General features: G+C 43.2%; 2 protein-coding genes across 2 annotated transcripts in view; one reads left to right on the top strand and one right to left on the bottom strand.

The window, feature by feature from the left end:
* The window catches only part of atrx (ATRX chromatin remodeler), a 30,808-nt gene extending 22,379 nt beyond the window's left edge, over positions 1–8,429 (top strand). Inside the window, exons 30-34 of the mRNA XM_017424162.3 lie at positions 2,692–2,841; positions 5,882–5,998; positions 6,632–6,727; positions 6,824–6,952; positions 7,640–8,429. Coding sequence (XP_017279651.1) covers positions 2,692–2,841; positions 5,882–5,998; positions 6,632–6,727; positions 6,824–6,952; positions 7,640–7,864 — 717 coding nt within the window. The 3' untranslated portion in view covers positions 7,865–8,429. The remainder of the gene's footprint in view (positions 1–2,691; positions 2,842–5,881; positions 5,999–6,631; positions 6,728–6,823; positions 6,953–7,639) is intronic.
* A 3,964-nt stretch (positions 8,430–12,393) lies between these two features.
* Positions 12,394–21,872, bottom strand: fgf16 (fibroblast growth factor 16). Its single transcript, XM_017424075.3, has 3 exons — positions 20,377–21,872; positions 16,361–16,464; positions 12,394–13,590 (listed from the first exon to the last, which is right to left on the bottom strand). Exons 1-3 carry the CDS (start codon positions 20,786–20,788, stop codon positions 13,345–13,347), a joined length of 762 nt encoding a protein of 253 aa, XP_017279564.1. The 5' UTR covers positions 20,789–21,872; the 3' UTR covers positions 12,394–13,344.
* Positions 21,873–23,455: the final 1,583 nt, after the last annotated feature.

Here is a 23,455-nt window from a genome sequence, read left to right as displayed (position 1 = left end):
CCCGGCTGCTAGCTGAGACTTGTTTTTATAAGAATTTGGTAAGTTTATTGTTTTTTTTTAGGCCTTTGTGACATGCGTGATTTTGTTTCTTTCATAACTGACTGACAGGTGGCTGAACCGTCTAACTTGTTTGCAGGGCCGGGAGGGTGTGAAGGCATCGTGGAGCTGAATGCAGTGGGGTGGGGGGTTCATTTGATGCTGGCAACAACACTCAGATTTCAGAGCATTTCTGGACAGAAACTGTTAATAGCCGGCCAGCAGAGCTGTGCGTGCATCACTGGAGTGCAGCTGGTGGACGGGAGTTTTTACTGGCTATGTTTAGGTATTAGAGATATCTCAGACGCTCGCATTCCTGCCGTCTTGGCCCCTGTGGTTGCTATGGTTAATGCACCTGTGCGTCAGAAGGAGTTTCTCGCAGACACAGCCGTTTGAATTCATTCAAGCACTTCTAAGCAACTTGGGGGAAATTATTGCTCCGATTGAACAGCTGTGAATTTGTCACTCTGCTGCCTCAAGGTTTACTTTACTCTTGATTTGTCTTTTTCTTTCCCCCCCAGTCAAAAAGTCTGTTTTTTTACTTTTGGACTTTTTCGTCACAGGTTATTCATTGAATTTCATTGCTCCTGTTTGTTATCTCTGAGTGGGGCTTCATTGTTGATACAGTGATGGAAATAAAACAAAAACAAAACTTCCTGCAGATGGTTGGTGAGCGCATTATCTAAGCAATAAATGGTTATTTGAGGTGAAGGAAATTTGGTTAACGTGGCTGGGAATGTTCTTAGTTTGAGAAGGTATCTGATAACGGATTTAAAAAAAACTCAAATCCTGCCAGGCATTGTTTTATTGCATCATTCCTTTTTACAGTCGAGCGGCACCTTCAATCTGTTGATGAAGTACAGGTTAGATGTCTGTGCCAAGCAGTAAAGTCTACATGAGGCCCCTCTTGTATTGACTCCCAAGTTGTTGTTTCTGATTTGAGAGTTGCAGAGCCTAAAAACCTCTTCTCGTCATTCCTGAGATCCTGTCAGAATTCACATGTTCATATTTTCTACAGGTCCAAGAATCTGGTTTTAGGGGGGATTCTAAATTATCTTGATGGAAAAAAAAGGTTTTATTATTTGTATTTTAACCCAAGAACTGGTGTAGCTTCTGAAGAAATGACTCTGTCGATTTTTCTTTTCCAAACTGAGGATACGAACTCCATCTGCACAGCTGAACAAAGGCCCCATTCTGAGATGGCAAATGTCAACTTTTTAAAACCACAAGTCGAGTTAAGCGGAGCGATTTCGCACCTTCTCTCGCTGTGTGCGTCTGCCCACCCAGCCTCTTTCCTCCCGCAGTAAATGGACGGGTTTCGCCATGCGTGTTCACAGGGATGACAATGGTGCAGGTCGGGTTACCTACAATCATTAGTGCTGCCTCAGGACACACGCACAGAAAGCTCCAGGGTAGAAGATGGACCAGACCACCCCAGAGCCATCGCTGAGGGGGATTACTTAGGTATCCCAGAAAGCACTAGTTACCGGTGGGAGCATCTGTACTGTCATCTGACCTGCAGCCCCACTGACCCGTTACCCAGTCAGGTGTCAGACGCTCGTCTTTTATGCCGTTGAATGGAAACACTTTTTACTTCCTGAACAGATCCTCGCTTTCTCTCTCTCTCTCTCTCTCTCTCTCTCTCTCTCTCTCACCCAGATTTACCGGCACGTTTTCCCAGACTTTACCAGCTAAATGAATTTGTTTCTGTTAAATAATGCCATCAAAATGATCTTACATCTTTACCAGTGACTTCAGCTTTTATTTGACCTTCTGTTCACCTCGTTTGGTAGAACGAACTAGAACAGGTCCCTCTTTTTTTTTTTCTTCTAAGTTTGGCCAACAGACTCCACTGGGCTTTTTACGTCCTAATTGGAGGGTGAAGCAGCAGTCGGGTCCCTCGCTGTGCTCCGCTTCAAAATGTTTGGTTGTTCAGGGGTGGCCCGGTTTTGTCCTGATTGAGAGTGATGGCCAGGAAACGTAAACATATGTCACAGAGGAGCTCATGTCTTAGAGACTACAGTGTGTGCTGGTGAGAACCTCAGCACAGATAACTCTTCTGTAGTTTTTGTGTGGATTCCCCCCCCACCCCCCACAATCTCCCCCTCCCTTTGATGGATCCAGTTTCACTCGGCCCAGTCTGGTGTTTATTTAATGTTTATTCACTACAGGTTTGCAATCAATGCTTAATTTCATGGTTTGATGTTTCAGCTTTATTTTTTCCTTCTCCTAATCCCAATAGCATTTGAATTTTTTTTTTTTTATTACATTCACACACATTATCTCTGATCAAAGTGAAAACAAAAAAAAAAAGCAGACCCTCTCCTTGAATGTGTCTGTGTGGAGGGAAATTAGGCAACTTGATGTTTTCTGCGTTCCAGTTTGAAGTAAAGCTTCATTGAGACAAAAAAAAAAAGTCAACGTGATGCAGGGAGAATAATTTAAATCATATGTAATCAAAACCTGTCCAGATCCTTAACTTTACTTATGTCTTGTTTTCAATAACAGTGCAGGCATGGAAACCAGATTTGTTTATTCCTTTATTTTGTGTCTGAACTGACTGGGCAGAGTCTTTTACCTTTAATTATTAACATATTAGAATTATTGGACATTTGACTACAATGAAGACCTTGTTATCTCGTTTATGCTCTGCAGGATCCCATCCTAGCTGAGATTTTGCAGAACAACAAGGACCAGATTGTGTGCTACCATGAACACGACTCCCTGCTGGACCACAAGGAGGAGGAAGCCCTCAGCGAGGAGGATCGCAAAGCCGCGTGGGCCGAATACGAAGCGGAGAAAAAGGTAGGCAAGAAGGGGAAAACTTGCAGGGACGTTATTGCAAAATGAGGGAAGATCCACTGGAATGAAAGAACACCAACACACACACACACACACACACATATGCAGCACTCAGGCCTCGTGTCAATCATTCTCTAAAAGTCGAACATTAAAGTGCAAGGTGAGCTGAGTGGGGCCCTGCTTTTGTTTGTGAAGATTGATGAGAGACCGTAGCATCTGTCTAATCCTGTCATCACCTACAGTGAGCAGATGACAGACACTAAAACTCCAGAGTTTTTTTTTTTTCTNCCCCCCCCCCCCACACACACACACTGATGGTCAGTTTGGCCCAACGTCGGGCTTTTCCTCAGCAACACAAATCACCGAAGCTGCCAAGGCAGTGCCAATTCTACTTACTGTAAGAATGTGGGTTCACAGAGGGTTAGGAACTCCTTCTGCACTCACACGCTTGTTCCCCACCTTTCCCCTTGCCTTTCTTGTGGGGCAATTAGTGGGGTTTATTTGGAGAAGTGTATCGGGGGGGATGTTGTAAGAGAGCAAGAGCAAGTCTCCTCCGTCCCCTTGTAATCCTAGATTCTAATTCATCCTAATGATTATTTTTCCAACACACTCTCCCTCCTCTGCTGTGTCTTTAAGCAGCTTTTCCCTCCTGAGCTCTTCTGCTTCTCGGCAGAACCGAGGGTTCCCAGTCGCAGGGATAACAGCGAGTCTGAGGTCAACCAGGAGGACCTCGTTTATGTTTGCTCCGCTGCGATTTCTCACATTAAAGATGCAGAAGAGGCTGCATTTGGTTTTGGTTTGGAGTGACAACTTGAAAGTAACCCGGCATCATTTGTTTTAGTCGAATTCCTTTACAGCCTATCTGTTAGTGAGTGGTGGCTAAAAAAAAATTACATGAGTAAATAAGTGAAGTGAAACAAACTGGGGGGAGATATGATCTTGTGCTTCAAATGAATTTGAGCCCTTAAACAATTTCTCTCTTTATAATTTCATTTTAGCCTCATTTTGTCCAAAAAAATTGAAAGGTATCACAAATATAAATTTAATGTCTTGATTTTTGTGGGGTTTTCTTTTTTTTCCTGAGGGTACTTTAGAGCTGCTTAGTGTCTGAGGATGCAGCTGGAGTGCAAGAATCGCTTCTTGTTCAAAGCGAGGAGTGTGTGTGTGTGTGTGCAGATTCATGCGTGATGCAGTTTTGTGGTTGTTTGGAGGTTTTGTACTGTTTAGGTTTGCACACCTGTCTCCAACCAGGTCCAGAGACCCTTGTTGGCCCCCAACACACTCAGACACACACACACTCTCTCAAACACACATCCCCACATACCGGATGGACAGATTACAGGGCATGGGGAAACCATCTGCAGCTGAGACTCAATTACATACAAACATCGGCATTCTGCTGGCCTTTACTGGGACAAGACTGTTTACTTCAGGTCACTACACACACACACACACACTTTATACAACAGGAGGACACTGCAGAACTTGTGGCTCTTGCTGAATATAAATGAATTAAATGTAGAAAAAGGTGAAAGTCTCTCTGTCGGGCTGTTCAGAGTGTCACCTCATGATTTGTTTTTCATCTAGATGGATTTTAGAAAAGTCTGAAGAGTGCCCTAAAAACATGCAATTAAATCCAATTTTTGCAAATCTGAACCATATTTGGAAGTGGTCTGAAATGCAATTCAGGATTTCAGATCAAAACAGATCTTTAGTCTTCTGCCTCACTGCTTTCGCAGCACAGATTGAAGACTTTGAATCCAGAGCAACATCAGTGCTGACAACTGATCTTACTGCTGTTAGCGGATGGTTAACATGGACAACATGAAGAACTGTTCCTAAACAGACCGTATATAAATAGTTTTCTGTATGATCAGAGCTGCAGCGATCCTACTGTTAACTGCTGAACAGCAACGGTTGTGCGGGATCCATTTTAATCACCTGCGGCCACGAAGGGTGGCCTCTGTGTTAGTAAAATATCTCATGAACCGCTGGACAGATTTGAATGAAACTCAGAACGCAAGCATTGGATGTACATCTGCAGCTGATTAGCTTTTGGAAGATGGCTACCACAAGTAAACACGAAAATGACTTTAACTCAGTCAATCTTACAGATATGGAGCTCTAATCGGGTGTGGTAGTAGCTGAGAGTCCTCCTCAAAATATCCTCTAAATGCTAACAGATTGTCTGAGTCTTTTGGTTTAAAACTAGGCATACCAGGTGGCGGGTGATGCATTTCTTTAAGGAACACTTCCCTCATTTAAGCCTTGAATTAATTATTTGGTAGTGTACAGTATTACACTCCGCTCCGAAAGGATTGTGATGTTGTCTTATTACTGCCTACATTTTAGGGCATTTTAAAGGTTGTAATATATTTTAACTATTTGTTAACTATTTGTTAACTATTTATTTCAGCAGACAAATATTAATTTTCAGTTTTGTAACATCACAGAAAAGATTTAAACAGATAAATAGGTGACGGGTTGAGCTAAAGGTATATAATGTAACAGTAGTGTTAATTTGGCTGGTTTGATTTATGAGCTTTGTTAAAAAAGACACTTAATTTTATCAGGTTATAAAATAAAAGGGTTGTGCGTTTGTAATGAAGCGAGGGGGTTGTGCCGTTAGCGTAGCAGCAGAGATCCTGTTTACACATTGAGAGTGCACCGTGCTTCCTTCAGCTAACCTTCATAAATAGTAGATGTCACTGCAGAGAAAGTAACGCCGCCACACAGCAGGAGAAGAAAAGTTTACAAGAAGTTTACACTCTTCAGGGTTAAATTTGGAGCTGAGTGTTTAAGGACCTTTTCAGACCGATATTGTTGCTATTTTTGGATACCCCGGGATAGTGTGTGTTATCACCAGCCCCGCTTGGCTCGCCACTATGTCCAAAGACTGCACGAGAAATGTGATTGGACAAGTAATTTCACCTCTGGTCAAGTAGAGAAGCTGAAAATGGTTCCTCTCGTCATTCCCCCCTGGTTGTTCTTAACACCTGTCTAATTGGCATCTGCCTCTTTCCTCCTGTTATTTATCTCTCAGGGTCTGTCCATGAGGACCAACCACCCATCAGCCTACGCTCAGCCCAACATGGGCACCTCGAGCTTCTTCTCGTTCAACTTGGCATCTTTGGCCTCCATGAACAACCAGCAGCTGGAGGTAAGTAATGAGCTCCACATGCCTCCATCTCCTCCTTCCCCCCACGGCACGGCGCCCCACATTCCTCAGACCCCACGTCTAATTGTGACAACAGTCTAGCGGCAGACAAACCCGGCTCGGTGCTCTCCTCCACCTAACAGTTCGTAATAATCCACGTCTGCTGCAGCAGCTATTAATATGCAGTGACTGAGGGGGGGGAGGAGAGACACTCCATGAAGCACTTTGGCTTGTTTAATGTGGGAGTTCTCCTCCGAAATGATAAAAAATGATTACATATGAGATATGTTAAGTTTTATTTCTTTTGGTGTGTTCCCTCACTCCTTCATCAGCTTCTTCTCGAACATGAGGTGTTAGTCAGCTGCAGCTCTTTGTTGGTAGTTGCTGGAGGTGGTGTGACTGAAGAAAACTGTAAATATGCAGGTTGTAAAACCTAAATAATGAGCTGCACAGGTGGGGTCACTGAGTGATGCAGTTATTCAGTGGTGTTTCAAGAATACAAGTTTCTCATCAACACTTAAAATGTTGCCTACCAATGTATACTCAGACTCAGGTACTTGCTTCTGATGCAGAAATATAAGGGGAAAAATAGCCTATTTCTGCTTTAATGTTTTGTGTTTTTTACTTTTTGTTCAGGACCTCATAAACTTGGGGCGGCAGAAAGTCATCGAAGCAACAAATGCGTTGAAAGCCTTAGCTCGGGAGTCTCTGGAAGACATAATTGCCAGAGTGGTAAGTTTTGATTATGTTTCTCAGAGAAAGAATATTTCTCAGAAGCTGTTTTTTTTCCTAAGTTGTTCATAAATGTACCGCCACCTCTCCTCACAGTGGAAGGAAAACGCATCCCTCACGGAGAGCCAAGTCCAGGCCGTGGCTTTGAGGCACCAAGCCACCGTGGAGATGGAGCTCAAGCGCAGAGAAGCCGTTTACAGGGACGTCCTCACCAAGCAGCAATCTGTAAGAGCCGCCGGGGTTCCCACACGATGCTTTAACTGCACTAAATAACTGTCTGGTAGCAGGTAACACTGGGACACTGTAAGCTTGGCATTCAAACAAAAATGACAGTATTTTTCAAATTGTGGTTAATCTGTAGAGTTTTATCAGCCAAACAACAACTTTTTTGATGAATTGCCCTCGAGTTTGTTTATATCCAGTTACAAATACAGTGTTGTCCTGTTTGGTTTGGATCAGTTTATCCACACAAGCTGAAAATGATAACCTGAGACCAAAAGGTTTGATATTTTTATTAGTTTATCTGGGAAGCTGTGTATAAAGCAGTAAGTACTTTCAGAGACGCATGAAGCTGCTGATTAGTTGATCAAACTTTAATTAGACGCAGTTGGTAGATAAAATTAATGTCAAAGATCATTGTTTATTGCTCTGGTTCAGAAATAACTGCTCCTGCTGCAGCATTTTAGGTAACTATTGAAGCAGCTGTGTCTTGTTGTTAGTATTCATTTGTTCTCGAGCACCTTGGACACTGACAACATTTTATGTGTAAACAGAGTCAGGAACAGCAGTAATATGATGACCTCATGTTGGAATAATCAGAAAGTTCATCACATGAAACCGTAGGAAGCTTTGATTCTGAAGATGCAGCTTTGTGGGATTTTTGTCACAAGTAGAAACTCTGTGTTTCCCCAGCTGATGATGTTCGTGCAGAAGCTGATCACCAACAGGAAGGTGCAGGAGCAGCAGATGGCCATGGCTAACCAGGCGAGTTACCTGAACCAGTTGGCCATGCAGAACGGCCTGATGGGTTCTGGCGGGCTCAACCAAATGGACCTGCTTGGGCTCTACCAGCGACTACACGGCATGGGCACGAACCAAGGCGTGAGCAAGAACCCCGGCCCCTCTCAGGGCCTGTAGGTCACACGGACTGTTTCTCATCCTCCCCTCCTTTTCTGTAAGATACACACTGTGAGAGGTCGAAACTCATCGCTGGGTCAAGCAGAGGATGAAACGGTTCTGAGACGAGACTGCTGTCTGCTCGGGCCTCGTTTAGAGCAGGCCGTCCGTGTCGTGATTCGCCGAGAGACGGGGTGGGGGGGATAAAATGTATAAATGGCTGAGTGAAAGGCTTGTTCAGGATTCCAACAGGAAGACATGTATATACCGCCGTAATGTTGTTCAAGTTCCATAGCTTTTTTTTTTTTAAAATACATTAAAAGACAAACAGGTTTTACCCCTCAATGCTTGTAAGCATTGTCCTCATTTTTCCCCTTCAAAAAGGGTTTCCCTATTGTTTTATCTCAGTTTTTATACTCTTAAAAATGCGTGACACCATCTGAGTGGGACCAGAATCAAATCATTGGTGACGGGACTCTCCGGGACCAAAAAACAACAAAAAAAAAAAGAGAAAAGCTCAGATTATTAGCCTCACTTGATTGTTCATCAGTTATCTGGTAAAGTAGACAGCCGTTGGTACTGCAAAGTCCTGCTCATTTCAGGAGGTAGGAGAAACTGAAAAATCAATAAAAACAGTAAGTTTAAATAAAGAAAAGCAAAAAAATGGCCTTATTAATTTCCTTTAACAAAGATTTGCTGTAAAGACTTGAGATTTGTTGTGAATCTTTTCTATTATGCTTGTAAGTGTTTAAATTAGTTGTGGCTACACACGAAAATGAAACGCTTGTATTGTTCAAAGCTGCCTGCCGCCTCCTTTTTTTAAATTGTTTTGTTTTGTAACATCATTCTCATCGTCACGTGTGGTTTAGGATAGCCCTGTGTTTCTGCTCATGTTCGGTTTTGTTCCTCTTGCCTGTTCGAGTGGCTGCATCTCACAAAGCACACATGGTTCAGCTGGATGTCACAGAGTCCAAACCTCACTCTGTACCTGTCTTTGAACTTCTGAAATATCAGTTTCAAGATGGAGTTGACAGGACGAGTAGAAGGCTGGAATTCCTATTATACACGGCTGAGCTGTTTTTTTTTTTTTGTTTTTTTTTCCTTCTCTTCTTCTTCTTCTTGTGTCCGGTGCTTTGTGAGTAATGCTCTCCTGGATGCTGTAACTTCACCAGGCAGGCGCCCAGACTACTTGTATTCTCCTCTCACACATTCTTTTCTTCTAAAAGCGCAAAGTGTTGTAGCTGATGGACGTTTGTCGCCAAGAGACCCCCGTCGGCTCCTTCGTTTGCACAGGGTGTATTTTCTAAATGTAGAATAAGTTACTTTGCCCTTCTCTAAGAATGTTCTTACGTTAGCAGATACTCCGATATGTTTTGCCATTACTGAACTGCTATTGTCTTCATAAGTATTTAATATAACATTTAATAAAGTGACCAAACAAATGAGGAACTTGTGCATCTGTGTCATTTTAGTGATTGATGTTTAAAGGAAGATGGAAAGGTTGTCGTGATTGGATTTCTGAAGAGGAATCCTGATGTTTGACATTGAGCTCATATGATTTTAGAGCTTGCATTTCATGTGGTTTTTCACAGAAATCATTAAATGACTGGAGTCAGATGGAGATGTGTTAAAAAATAAAAACAAATCAGCAATCAATGAGCTGAAAGTTTGGGGGTTGTGTAAATGTGCAAAACACCACGGTTTGGAAGTACATGTACTTGAATATTTCCGTTTAATATAAGAAATGCAAAGTATATCGCACACAAAAACACAATAAATCTTTGGTTCCAACCTTTTTTTTTCTTTGCCTGTTTGTCTGAATTAACACCAATAATGGCACCAAGGATTATTAGTTTATCATAACTTAACAGAAATAAATGCTGTTTTGTTTATTCCTTTAATCACCTTCTAGCCTTCTGATTTTTATTTTTTTAACAGATTTACAATCTGTTAAAGCAAGGTGCTTTAAAAATCTGATTTCTCCCCACACACTAATTAAACTCGTTATTTGCTTCCTTACCTTTTCCCCTTCATGTTTCTGCTGTGGATGTGAAACTACAGCCAGCAGGAGCTTTGTTCAGCAGAAGGATTAGGAAAGACCAGTTTGTCTCAAAACAAATTTAAACTAATTATAATTATAAGAAGTTGAGTTCTTATTTATTTATTTAATTGTTTTTGGAAAGGTTGTAAATACCGTTAATATCTTACCTGTCGCAGATAGTTCTCAGTTTGGAGAAATGGAGCTGAATTCTGACCGGATCAACGAGCTAACGACTAGTCAGAGTGGAGGCGAGCCCTGAGTGGGTTGCTGCCATCTCGAACAGCTCCATTAGTGGTTTATGTGACCACTGGTTTATAAACCGCTGCATTCAGTCAGTTATTTCCATATAATTATTAATTACTTGCGAGTGCAGAAATGGCCGGGGCACTTCCTGCAGTAGCATAACATCTGCCACAACAGTGTAATGTGAATCTGACAGTGATGTAAAGGCTTAGAGTGTTTGCATGAACTGGTGTAAAGATGTTTTTTGGGGTTTTTTTTTTCAGATCTGAGTTGCTTTAAGACAACAATGCTCCAGTTTGTCTTGGCCTCGCTCGGTCTCGGTGCGTTAATAGCTGGAAAACTGCGGATTTGTCCCCCGTGTTCCCGTGTTTCACACCCAGCAGCGTTGGGCTTAGGTAGCGCTCGGAAGACCTTTCATCTACTTTCCCTCCACCTGGTATTGTTTTCATTTCTGCCTTTGCCAGGGGTTTTTCCCCCTGTGCACGTCTTTTGGCTTTTCCATACCCCTCCCTGCGGGGGTGCTTGCTCTCACAGTGCACACAGATATCTGCCAGTGGAGAAACATTACAGCTATTGCAGATGTTGAAATGTTGATCCGCAGCCTATCTGAGCTCCAGATTAGCGCCGGCCCCGGGTCTGTGGCGCGTCCACCGCTGGTCCTCTCTGCGGCAGGGGGCAGCTGTTTCTGTCCGTTGCAGAGCCTGTGAGGCCCCCGCGGTGAACACCCAATCACTGCGCCTAATCCACGCTGATGTGCAAAGCCAATTAGAAGCTGGGATCCAGTTCCATAAAAAATCGGATTTTGTACGGTGGATGTAGGCTGGTCAAGAACTTAGGAAGACAGAGGAAGCCTGTGTGTATTCTTTTCAAATGTGACTCCTTCATGCTATGGGGGTTTATGAGGCCAAACTAGAAGGGGGTGGGGGGTGTTGTACTGATGCGGTCCCCCCATGGGAAAGAATCAACTGTATGCTTTCATGCAACGCTTTCTCACTTTTAAAGAGTCGTCCAAAAAGCCACGTAGGCCAGGCTTTTACAGTCGTTTACTTTGATGCATTTACGGCGCCTTGAAAAAGTGTGTGCACTCATTGAACTTTTTCACATTCTGTCATGTTATAACCACCCACCTCAAAGTATTTTACTGGGATTCTATGCGATGGACAAGGAAGTGATGCACGGTTTTCAAAATCTGAATAAAAAATTTTTTAAAATATTTTCATTCACCCCTCCGAGTCAATTCTTTGGAGAACAACCTTTTGTGGGGTTTGTCTCTACCAGCTGTGCACATCTGACCTGAAATTTTTGTCCATTCTTCTTTTAAAAATACAGTAGCTGCAGCTCTCAGTTGGATTTAGGTTTGGACTTTGACTGGGCCGTTCTACCACATGAATGTGCTTTAATCTGAACCATCCCATCATAGCTCTGACTGGATGTTTCAGGCCGTCGTCCTGCTGGAAGCTGAAGCTCTGCCTCAGTCTCAAGTCTTTTCCAGTAGTCCAGTATTTAGCCACATCCATCTGCCCACCAACTCTGACCAGCTTCCCTGTTCCTGCAGAAGAAAAGAATCCCCACAGCATGATGCTGCCACCACCATGTTTCACAGTGGATGGTATGTTCAGGATGGTGTTCAGTGTTTTTCACCACACATAACATTTTTGCATTTAGTTCAGAAGTTCAGTTTTGGTCTGATCTGAGCAGAGCAGCTTCTTCCACATGTTTGCTGTGTGTCTTCATGGTTTATATCAAACTGCAAACAGGACTTCTTGTGGATTTCTTTCAACAATAAATTTCTTTTGTCCACTCCTCCATAAAGGCCAGATTTGTAGAGAGCATGACTGATAGTTGTCCTGTGGAAAGATTGTCTCCACACTTCTCAACAACTTTATCCCTGACCTCTCAGGTGTGTTCCTTGGTCTTCAGGATGATGGTTTGATAATTAGTTGAACTGGATTTTAGTTGGAGGTATCTCAGTGGATGCAAACAAATATTTTATTTGTGAAACAAATGAAAACCATGTTTCAACTTCCTTCATTTTTATATAAAATATGGTGAAGTTTGTAGTTACGGTGTTACAGAATGTGGTAAAGTTCAAGGGGTGTGAATACTTTTTCAATCACTGTAATGACTCATAAACATGCTTCAGTCAAACCATCTATATATGTCTGGTTTTAATTGGCACATCACACCTTAATCCAAGCAAAAATGGTCTCAGAGTTTGTTCTTGATAGCAGGACAATTTTATTGTCGTGTTTGTTGCAGTTCTTTGTTTTTTTTTTTTGTTTCATTTTGTTTTTATGCCTCATTTCAGTAGAATCTGCAGTCCAGATAACTTCAAGTTCATTACAAAATAAAGTCTTTGCAATAAATAAATATATAGATTTACATTTATACTTTCTATATGCAGAAAATAAATATATTGTACATCTCATAAATAGGAACACCCATATGTACAGCCGCAGACGCTTGCCCTTTTTTTTTTATAATGTTCTTGGCACTCTGAACATTACAAGTCGCCCCCTTTTAAACGAATCAGCTTTTCCCTTCCAGCCAGAGAAGTGCTTTCATCCCGAACTCGCACCGGATCAAAATCCTGCAGGTTGCTGCGTGATATTCTGTTTAAACATGATGGATGTGGTGTTTAGGTCGAGACCAGGCCCACAGCTGGGGACCTGGGATGTGCGCTAAGTGCTTCATTGATCTTTGCCGACATTCTCCCACAGATACCCGACTATCGCAGCACGTAGAGTGTGTGTTTCTGAACCCTGACATGCAATTCGTCATTGGAAATGTGGGAACGTCTTCCCTCGGAGACCTTGCCAGAAATGTGTGCGACGCATGACGAGTGCAAAAAATATGTGTCATCCGCAGCCCTTCTGAAAGGAACTTCCTGTTGCTCCCATGATCAGCTTCTTTTTTTTCTTTTCCCCCCCTGCCTTTGCTTGGAAGAAACACAAAGAGCCTCCGGTTTATGTGCTGTCACATGCCGCTTGAGAAAAACATCTGATTTGATTTTCCTGATGGACCCTCAGCTCATCAGTCTCAGAGGGTCTCCATCCTCTTCAGTGGTTTCGCACCAAAAGCCTTCCCTCCTCGCAGCGCTCACAAGTCCACCGGAGAGCTGAGGGCAAGCAGATCCCCACCGGATCCAGAGCGCTGCTCCTCTTCCTTCTTGTTTCTCTCCGTGCCGCTGAACGGAGCCGGTCCTCCCAGCGTAAGGTCACCTGTACTGGAACAAGTCTCTGAACGCCTGAGGGATCTTCTCGACCTCCACCGGCCTGGGTAAGAAGTGGGTGAGTTTCTGGTGTTTTTTAGTCCTGCCGCCCTCCCTGGGTGAGCCGTCCTTGTTCAGAGCCACGTAGTAGAAGCGCCCCGTGTCCGTGTGCTTGTACAGGGTCGAAGCGTACGTGTTGTACCAGTTCTCCTCGAACTGCTCCCTGAACACACACTCTGCCGTCAGCTTCTTCTACAGGGGAAGGGGAAACAGCATGTTAGCAGGAAAATAGGTACAAAAAAAGCCCCCACTGAAATCCAAGCAGATTCTACCCCTCTCTGATGAGTTTATGTTTGTTGCTAACTAGTTTTGTACTCAAATGAAGCGATGGAAATTCATCCGGGCATGTGCTTATTATGACAAATAAGGGAGAAGTCATTACAGGTGGCTTTATGCTCCCCGCTCACTCCTCAGACCTCCTGACCTCCTTTTGGGGAGTTACTTTCCCCTCCCTGTGATGCAACATGACCAACAGCTCTGAAAGCCTCAGACTTCACTGACAGGACACAAGACTCAGTTATACATGTGGACAGTTGTAGTCAGATGTTTACATGCCCTCATCGTGGCCACGAACGCCATATTAGTTTGGGACCTTAATGGTTTATTTTAACCGTTGAAGTGATTATACAACATACAACTTCAAGGATTTTTTTTTAATTATTTGGGTGCATAAATTTTACTTTATTGTGGATTTTTTCTAATCCAGACCAGGTCAAAACCATACAAAGTAGCACAGTATCACTTGCAACAAATCGGCACCACAGGATGATGCTACCACCACCATGCTTGACAATTGGTACTGCGTTCTTAGCCTCATTTTGACTCCTTCAGACGTATTTCTTGTTACTCTGGTCAAAAACTTCAGTCTTTCTCTCGTCTGACCATAAAACTCTTCTCTCCGGAGGGCGTTTGGCTCGTCCATGTGGGCAGCTGCACGTTTCAGCCGAGCTTGAAGGTGTTGCTTTTGGAGCAGGAGTTTCGTTCTCGGTTCATGGCGATGTAAAACTGGCTTCACTATAGACAGTGACACTGGTGTCCCAGTAGTTTTTAGTTCATGAGAGACTTGAACCTTGGTGGTTCCTGAACATCTTAACTAATGTCCTCTTATTAGGTTTCCTCTGAGTTTCTTAGACTTTTCCATTGTTCTTAGTATGGTCAATCCAATATACTGCATCTATCTAGACTGGCACCTGGAAGTTGAAGCCGGAATCGGGACCAAACTTTCCTGCGGGCTGGTTCCAGTACAAGTTTTAGGTCCTGCAATTAGTTCTTTCATGCATAAAAGAAACCTCATGTAACACCACGACTGTGTGTGGGGCAGTAGGAGGAACTTAAAGCCCCACATTGTTAGTGCGCAGACTCTAGTTCCAAAAACACAACATGGCAGCTCCCATAAACCAGGATCTGCTGTTTTCAATTCCCAACAGTAAGAGAAGGCATGGACACTTGGTCTATAATATATATATATATATATATATATATATATATATATATATATATATATATATATATATATATATATATATATGTGTGTGTGTGTGTGTGTGTGTGTGTGTGTGTATGTATGTATGTCTTTGGTTAGTCCAATGAGTCCAATTTTATGCTGGCAAAAAGAAGATACCAGCTGCAGTTTATCGTGATCAGTAATGGGAAGTTAGCAGGTCTTGGTTCTCTAACCCTGTTTAGATCAAATAAAATCTATAATAAATTCAAACTTGTGCACCCAACTTTTGTTTTTAAAAATCATTGAAGTTGTATGTGAGTCATGATTCCACCCTGAAAAAAAGAACAGTTCAAATAAATCCTTTAAAGCCCCACAAACATAATGACATTCATGCTCACGAGGGGTGTGTGCTAACTTCTGGCTGCTCCCGTACGTATCGGCTTCAAGACTCTACTCTCCTAGCAAGTTATTAAGAGAGACTGCTGAGTTTGAATTCAGAAGCCATTTTATTGATTGGCTGTCAGGCTCCACTTGGCTGCTCCGTGTTGTCTGTAAACACAACCTGAAGGGCACATGACCGGGCCATCCTAAAACACGCACACACACACACACACACACACACACACACACACACACACACACACCTCATCAAATCAAAAGCTTGTCAAGGTCTGGCAGCTGTGGGAAGGAAACACCCTTCTACCTGCTACACTCCCTCTCCACCTCCTGGCCCCTCCGATTCAGACAGAACTGTCTGCATCTCCTGTCAGTCAGGTGACTCATTCAGGTGTGCAATTACCCCCCCCCCCTAAAAACAACTCCAGAAATCAGCGCCTCCTCCCAGCCAGCCCCCTTCATCTCAGGGTCAAAGCTTCCAGGATGCCAGACTCTGATAACGCGCGGTAACAATATCTGCGCTCCCAGCATAATGGGCTGCTTAAAAGTGGCCTCTGTTCGAAGCGTTTGGAGCCAGAGCCACCGAGAGGCACCCCCCACCCCCCAGGTAAATGCCCCGGGACACCTGATACAGGCCTGCACTTACATACTTCCCCTTTCATTGTTTATATCTCTTCCTTTTTTCCTATCGCTCTGTCTCCACTACATGTGTGAGAAACTCGGCAAGGATGTGAAGAAGAAAAGAACGCGTATAAGACTGCAGGAAGAAGCTGAACTAAACTCTTATCCACCACGTCCTCCTGTGAAAATATGTAAATATCTCTGCATATCTTCCAACTAGATGTAGATGTTGTTTTTTTTCTTTTTTGTTTGTCTGAAAGCCACTTTTCCTTGAATCCCTGCAGACAAACAACAAGCACTGAGAACAAAAAAGACACTTGTTTAGTCTGACTGTGGTTTTCCCATCTGTCACAGGGAAACCCTGATAACAGGCTCAGAAAAATAAGACAGGAAGTTCTATTTTCAAGGAGTGTTCTCCGGGGTTTTGAGTGGCAGGTGTGTCATGACTGAGACCTCGAGCAGCACAAATTTTAAAACAAAGCGAAGGTGTTTTTGACTCACCGACCCATAGAGCTCTCCTTTCTCATTCATGCCGAGGTAGAGTCCAGCGTCCACCCCCCTGATGCTGACCAGACCCACCGCCAGGCTGATGAACTCCAGGATACCTGCGGTCAGAGGCACACAAACAGGTCAGGGGAGGGCCTCAAAACACACAGGAAGGACCCCTGAGGATGCAGCTACAGGTGGCCGTGGAGTTCAAATCATTATTCAATGGATGAACGCTGAAGCTGTCTTATTACTGGGCCGTCAAAAATAAATAAACTGTCCTGTATCCCGTCACACAGCTTTTAAATAAAACATGCATCAAATCACTTGAATGGGCAAAGTTTGCTATCACGTTTGGTAAAAATTGCAAAAACAAAACAAAAAAAACCTGCACAAAAATACCCCACAACAATGGTGATCAATGAGATTTTTTGCAAAGCAGGTGAGAAAAGCCAGCCCTCTTCGGAGCTCTGTAGCTCAGGGATACGTCACAGCAGAAACAGCAATCGAAGTTTAAACGGGTCACAGAAAGTTGGACTTCACTCGTCTCGACAGCCACTTCTGTACCTTTTATAGCTTTTACGCAACTGCAGTTCAAGTTTTATGATTTCTTTGGAGATTTTTCCACAGGTGATGTCACTGACTTCTGAACTGTCTAAAAGTGTCAAAGACTCTTAGTAATCCCACTTTTTTTTTTTTTTTTTGTGGTACACAGGCAAAATTATACATTGAAACGTAGGGAATTTTGTCTTCTTTCACCCGGTGTGTGTCACGTTGACATAGGATTTAGACTTTCCTCTCAAATCCCACCCAGATTACGGAGAGTGATCAAGCCAGGGTACGTTTAATTCGTCAGATCTCCTACATAAAACACATTAAAAACATAAACATTCACACAGACTAAGAGCTACTGGGGTTTTCTAATAATTCAAATTCTGGTTTAAAGTTTCTGGGTTAGTTTAACCAAATATTGGGTCAGAAAGTTTAAGACAATGGTTGGGTTCTTCACAGTCCGCCATTTTATGCCAGAAGTTGGTTTAAATAACTTCCGTTTGCACCCGAGACAACGAGTTTGGCTTCCTAAAACAACATTAGTTGGTGCTAGTTAGATGACGCTAATAGCTGTTAGCGCCAGCTGGATAGCAGCAACCTAAGATGCAATTATCTAATAAAACCCAGATTTTGGGTTCTTTTAAAGTCAAGGTTTAGCAGCACTGAGTCAACAAATTAGTCATATTAACCCAAATTTTGGATGGAAACTTTAACCCCGTTGTGCTCGGTCAAACTGAAACACCAACCCCGCTGAGTGAAAAAACTACCTCGGGGGCATTGGCTCGGTCCAAATTTCACACTCAGGAGTTGGGTTGTTTTTAACCCAGCAGTTTTTAGTGTGCACATTCAGGAATCTGTCAGAGCCGACCTATAGTTTTCTCACAGCTACGACGTGTTTGAGGCCTAATTTTCAGTCTGCCTCACTTGAGTGTTGTCAGGGAATGAGGGACACAGGTGTACGGTTACCATGGTGATCATAAGGAACATAAGGAGATCTCGGTTCTCTTTGAACTTCCTATGTGACTCAAGCATCAAAATCTGGGCTTTTTTTCCCCCCACAAAGCTATGTTGGAACTTTGGGCCTCAGCATCAGCAGCCCTCAGAAATGTTAGAGTTTTTCCGAGTTTATTCTCAACAACTGGCTCGGGTTCGTCTTGAGTCGAAAGAGATCTTCAGAGAGGAACTGATTGCACCACCTTCTCTTCGAATCCTGCCTCGTCCGGACGCTCCCCAGCAGGAGGAGACGCTGTGATGGAGCTGCCTTGGTGTCTGACTTACAGGAAGTGACACTGACAGTGTCAGAGGCAGAGGAAACAACAGGTAAAATTAAAAGCCACTGGCTGGTGATGCAGAGGTTAGTCAGAGAGGATCCAGGGGCCAGCAGCTTCCAGCCACCTGGCCTCCGTCAGATGCCAGAGGATGACAGAGAAGATCCCTTTAATTTTGCTCCTCTTTGTCTTTCTGCTGAGGGCGAAGAGCTCATTTCATGTCCCTCTAATCAAAGCCACGTCTCACATAGACCTAGCATTTGTTATTTATTTACTTCTTTTTTAAAAAAAAAAAAAAAAAGCTGTAAGTGAAGTCAGAGACCAACACGCACGCGGACCACCCATCCCTGTTTTTTCTGGGGGTTTTTTCTTGGCAGGAGCCCGAACATTAAACCTCCTCTGGATTCCACAGCGGTCACGCTTTAATTCTGTGTTATTCGTTTCCGCAGCGGGCGAGCCGGCCTGCACCTGTGACACGGGCCCGGCGCCGAGACATGCGCCCCCGTCTGACCTCTGACCCCCGCCTGTTCAGCTCCTCCTCCTCCCACGACAAAGACCCCCCTCCCCTGTTTTTTTTTTTTTTACCCCTACAGGTGACACTTGTGCAGGGACACAGCTGTACGTGTGAGCGCGGCGGCCTGTTTTAGATTTATTAATAGGCGGACATCAGAGAGGCGGGCGCGCGTGTGCGCATGTGCAAGCTTGTCGCCTGGGCCGCGGGACGCGCGCGCGCCGCTTGTTTGCGGCTGTCAGGAGAGACACCTGCGTCCCACGCGCACAGGGGATTGCGTGGCACTGGTCTCCAGCGTGCGAGGTGACAGTGACGCACGAGTTCGTTCACCTGGGATTGACTGTGGCAGGCCGTTGTAACATATAATCAAACCTCACTAATGTCTACTTTTTGTTGTTGTTGTTCAAGCCTAAATAAAGTCCATCCTCGTCAAAAAGGCGTCCTTACTGGCCAGAACCTGAAAGTAAAGGTATCTAAAAGAACATTTATACTTTAAAACATCACATTTTAAGGTGAGAATGTAACTATTACTGAAAAAAACTATATTTCACTACTTATTTTACAGGCTACAGTGGATATGTTTATGTGTTGCAGTCATGCATCTTTTTACTCTTCCTGATCAAAAAGAACATTTCAGATATCTAGAAAGTGTTTTCTTTTTCTACCTATGATCAACTTATCAGATATCTCAAATATCAATCAGAACAAATGACTTCACTTCTTTCATTCATGTAAACTGGACCTTTAGCTCCAGATACATACACATCAATTATATCTACACTGAACATCCGAGGCTTCTAAAATACATGTATTTATCTGTTTTATGTTAAAAATGACACCTCATCAAAACATATCAATAGATATTTAAAATGTCTTTGGAGATAAATAAATCGATGCCCGCCATTAATTCAGTCTCTTATGTCTAAAATTGATTTATAATTGGTCATAATATGAATTTTGAATGTTCCTATTGACTTTTTTTATCACTTATAACATTTCCCCCCACTCCCTCAGTATTAAAAAAAAAAAAAGAAATAAATGTAGTTTTTATTTTGAATATCAAAAGTAAAACAAAACCATTGGCTAGTAAAAATAAGATGGATATCTAAATGCAGGTTTCTCCTTGTGAAAATTCTTTTAAATATCCACAATAGATAGATAGATAGATAGATAGATAGATAGATAGATAGATAGATAGATAGATAGATAGATAGATAGATAGATAGAGACAAAATAGGTACATTAAACTCATTAACTGAGTTGAAGTAATCAATTAAAGGTTCATTGTGACATTGAATAAACTCGTTACACTCACCAAATAAAACTAAAATAATCAATTAAATGTTCAGGTTTTGGTATCCTGACTGTATCTTTTCATTCTAGATTAGATAAATGCTCTGGAGCTGAGGAAGTATGGCGCTTGAAATATCTAAATATGACACATGCCATTTTCCATAGATAAAAAAATTAGAAAAACGAGTTCAAGCGCCTGTCGATTATATGGTAAATTGACTTGCCATACTTGCCGCAGTTTCCTAATTAAACTCACTTTGTCTGGTTATTGAGTGCAATGCAAGATCAGCCCTGCAAAAAGGCCCACCTTCATCACAGCTTTGTCATGTTTATCTGCTTATCACGTAATGTAGAAGTTTTTCTTTTTCTTTTTGCAGCCCGGCTGCAGGACGCAAAGAGTCGCTCACCAAACCTGCTGTGGTCCTGCCTCGTCCCGTGCACGGTGCCGTTGGGCAGTATCTCCAGCTGAAAGCCGGTCCTGCAGTAGAGCTGCCGCCGCCTCAGGATCCCCTTGAGGTGGCCGAAGTCCGTGGGGGAGCCCTGCTGCAGCCTGCCCTCAATCTGCCCCAGCCGCTCGCTCAGCCCCACTGGGGGCTCCGGCAGGGGCATGCTGTTCCCCAGCGACGGGAAGCTCTGTAAATCCAAATCCAGCGTCCCCAGAAGGCTGCCGACCTCCGCCATGGTGTGCACGGCTGTCAAATTCAGCGAATGCATTTCAGCGTGGATGTGGAGCGAGTTAGAAAGTTCACACAAGAAGCAGCAGCAGAAGAAGAAGAAGTAGAAGAAGAGGAGGAAGAAGAGGGAGTCCGGTCCATTCATGCGCAAAATAAAACACTATCCCGAGCGCGCAGCGGTGCTCCTCCAAAAGAAGAAAGTAAGAAAAAACAGAGTCCCCTTCTCAGTTTATAGATATTCCTCTGCTATAATCACGAGTTTGACATGTGTGTTTATCAAACGGCAGGACTTTATTATATACATCCTCCCCACGCGTCCTCACATTGGACACTCAGAGACAAGCCACGCCTGGCTGGCATCCCTTCTTCTCTTTTTTTGCGCGCATCGGTTTGCTTCACTTCACGCGCACTTTCGGACCCACTTTCAGACATCCAATGGTGTCAAAACGGAGCCCCCCCTCCCCTCACACCTCACACACACCCAGAGTCCTCGTCCGATCACATCACGGGCCAAGTCCTGAAGCGCGTCCGCAAAGCTGCCGCTGCGCTCCTGTTTGCAGTCACGCATCCAGTGGCAGGAAAAACCCGGCTCCCTTAAGATTAAAATAAACCAAAAAACATTAACATGACATTAACACCCCCTTCGCCACAAAAGGCACCCCATTCTTTAAACTGAGTGGTTGTTTTGAGTTTTGTTTTGTTTTTTTTGGGTGGGGGTGAAGTCGCAAAAAGAAGGGAAAACCGCAGTAGCCTGTGCGCACTCTGTGCGTAACCCAGCCTCCCATGCGCCAGGCTCGGGGCCAACCTCTCCAGCTTTCACCAGAGCTTTTTCTCCACCTCCTCGCTGGAAGCAGGTGCCTTCTCAGCCCTCTCTGCACAACATGTGCAAAGAGCAGCTTGAACACATGGACGAAGGGCAAGGAGGGGTGGAGGGGGAAAAAAGGAGAATCAAAGTATTGGTAATAAACACGACTGATGCAGAGATGTGGAGTTTTATAAGAAACATTTGTATACTTTTTTTATTCTTCAGCTTAACTTTAACTGATCTTGAAGGAATGCATATCGCTCGCCGCCCCTGATGCCAGAGTTGAAGACTAAAATAATCTTACCCAGAGAAATGATGGAGTTGCAGCCATTTGATCACACCTCGAAAAGAACTTTATGCGCGACCAGATGCGAGTGACTCTCAGCTACTACCACTTCAAATTTTAGCTCAATGTCTGTAAGGCTGACTGACTTACAGCCATTTTTGTGCTACCTTATATCGAGAAACTGTGGCGGCCATTTTGAATTGGGTTGACTCCAAAATGTAATCAGTTGTTCAAGTACATCCAATGGTTACTCTCTAAAACTTTCATTAAAATCTGCCCAGTGGTTAATTAGATATTTTGCTAACAGACAAACAGGGCAAACTCCAACAGTTGATGCTAAAGTTTTACTCAAAGATGTTGGACAATGAGTAGCACTTGGATTATATGTTGTAAAAGACTTCCAGCTTTAACCACACCAGATTTTAGCTCAATAGCTCTAAAATTGACTGAATTACAGTCATTTTTGTATTTTCTAAGATCAGTTGGCTGAGGCGGCCATCTTGAACTGTGTTGGCTCCAAAGGTTAATCAGTTGTAGATGAACATCCAATGATTTTTTTCTGAAAGGTTTATTAGAATATATCCAGTGATTCATGATATATTTTGCTAACAGACAGACATAGTTTAGTTCAAGTAGTTAATGGCAAAATTCTAAACAAAGATCTTGTGCAGCCTGTTAGCACTCAGATATGTGTGAGAGATCAGACTCAGCTACTACCACGCCAAATTTTAGGTCAATATCTGCAAAATTAACTGAGTTATAGCCACATAAAACAGGAGAGTAAACTCACACCTAGAAAAAGGGAGGATGCGGCCTTTATTCAACTTTTGTAACTCATAGATCTTTCTTTGGGTTATGTCCAGTGGTTAAAGGGATAGTTCATATCTTTTGAAGTGGTGTTCTGTGGAACGACAATGAACAATTAGTATCTTACCTGTTGTAGATAGCTCTTTGAATGACCTCAGTTTAGGGAAACAGTTTGAATTTGACCGGATTAACGAGGTAATGGCTAGTCTGAGTGCAGTCAAGACCAAAGTAGTTTGCTGACATCTTAAAACAACTCAAATCCTAAAACTTTCATAGCACTTTTATGCAAACACACCCCCGTTAATTCTGCATGACACGGTTATTCTGAAATATATAATATTCCTGCTAGAAGGCTGCACCAGTACTGCTACAGCTAGCTGCTGCTGCCGCTATTAGCGCTTGCAAACACCTACAGAATTCCATGTTGCCCTTAATCCACTTTGGTGGATTATGGATTAAACGCGCCCTCGTATCGCTAACAGGATTAGCCTGCTTACCGTTTTTCTGACTAACTAAAAGTTAAGTCAGGTTTGACGTAGTTTCCCAGATCTGACCTCTGAGGTCAAAGGAGTGCAAGCAATTTTTTTTATCCCAAACAGAGGTCACTCGAAAAACTACCTGCAGCAAGTAAGACATTAACGATTCGTAACGTTCTCGCAGGACCCCGCTTTGGAAGAACGAAGCGAGCATCCACAGCAGCAGAAACAAGTGGCTCTGCTCCACTCGCTCCCTTCCTCTCCGAATGACAAAACGTGAAGCTGCCGGATAAATCACGTGCGGCAGGAGTACAGCGTTTGATCTGTGCCATTGTGCGCATGAAAGAAAGAAAGAAAGAAAGAAAGAAAGAAAGAAAGAAAGAAAGAAAGAAAGAAAGAAAGAAAGAAAGAAAGAAAGAAAGAAAGAAAGAAAGAAAG

Source organism: Kryptolebias marmoratus, linkage group LG9 (genome assembly GCF_001649575.2).
Source record: "Kryptolebias marmoratus isolate JLee-2015 linkage group LG9, ASM164957v2, whole genome shotgun sequence".
Classification (NCBI taxonomy): domain Eukaryota; kingdom Metazoa; phylum Chordata; class Actinopteri; order Cyprinodontiformes; family Rivulidae; genus Kryptolebias; species Kryptolebias marmoratus.
The sequence above is the reverse complement of the archived record's forward strand: the minus strand, read 5'-3'. Positions and strand labels throughout refer to the sequence as shown.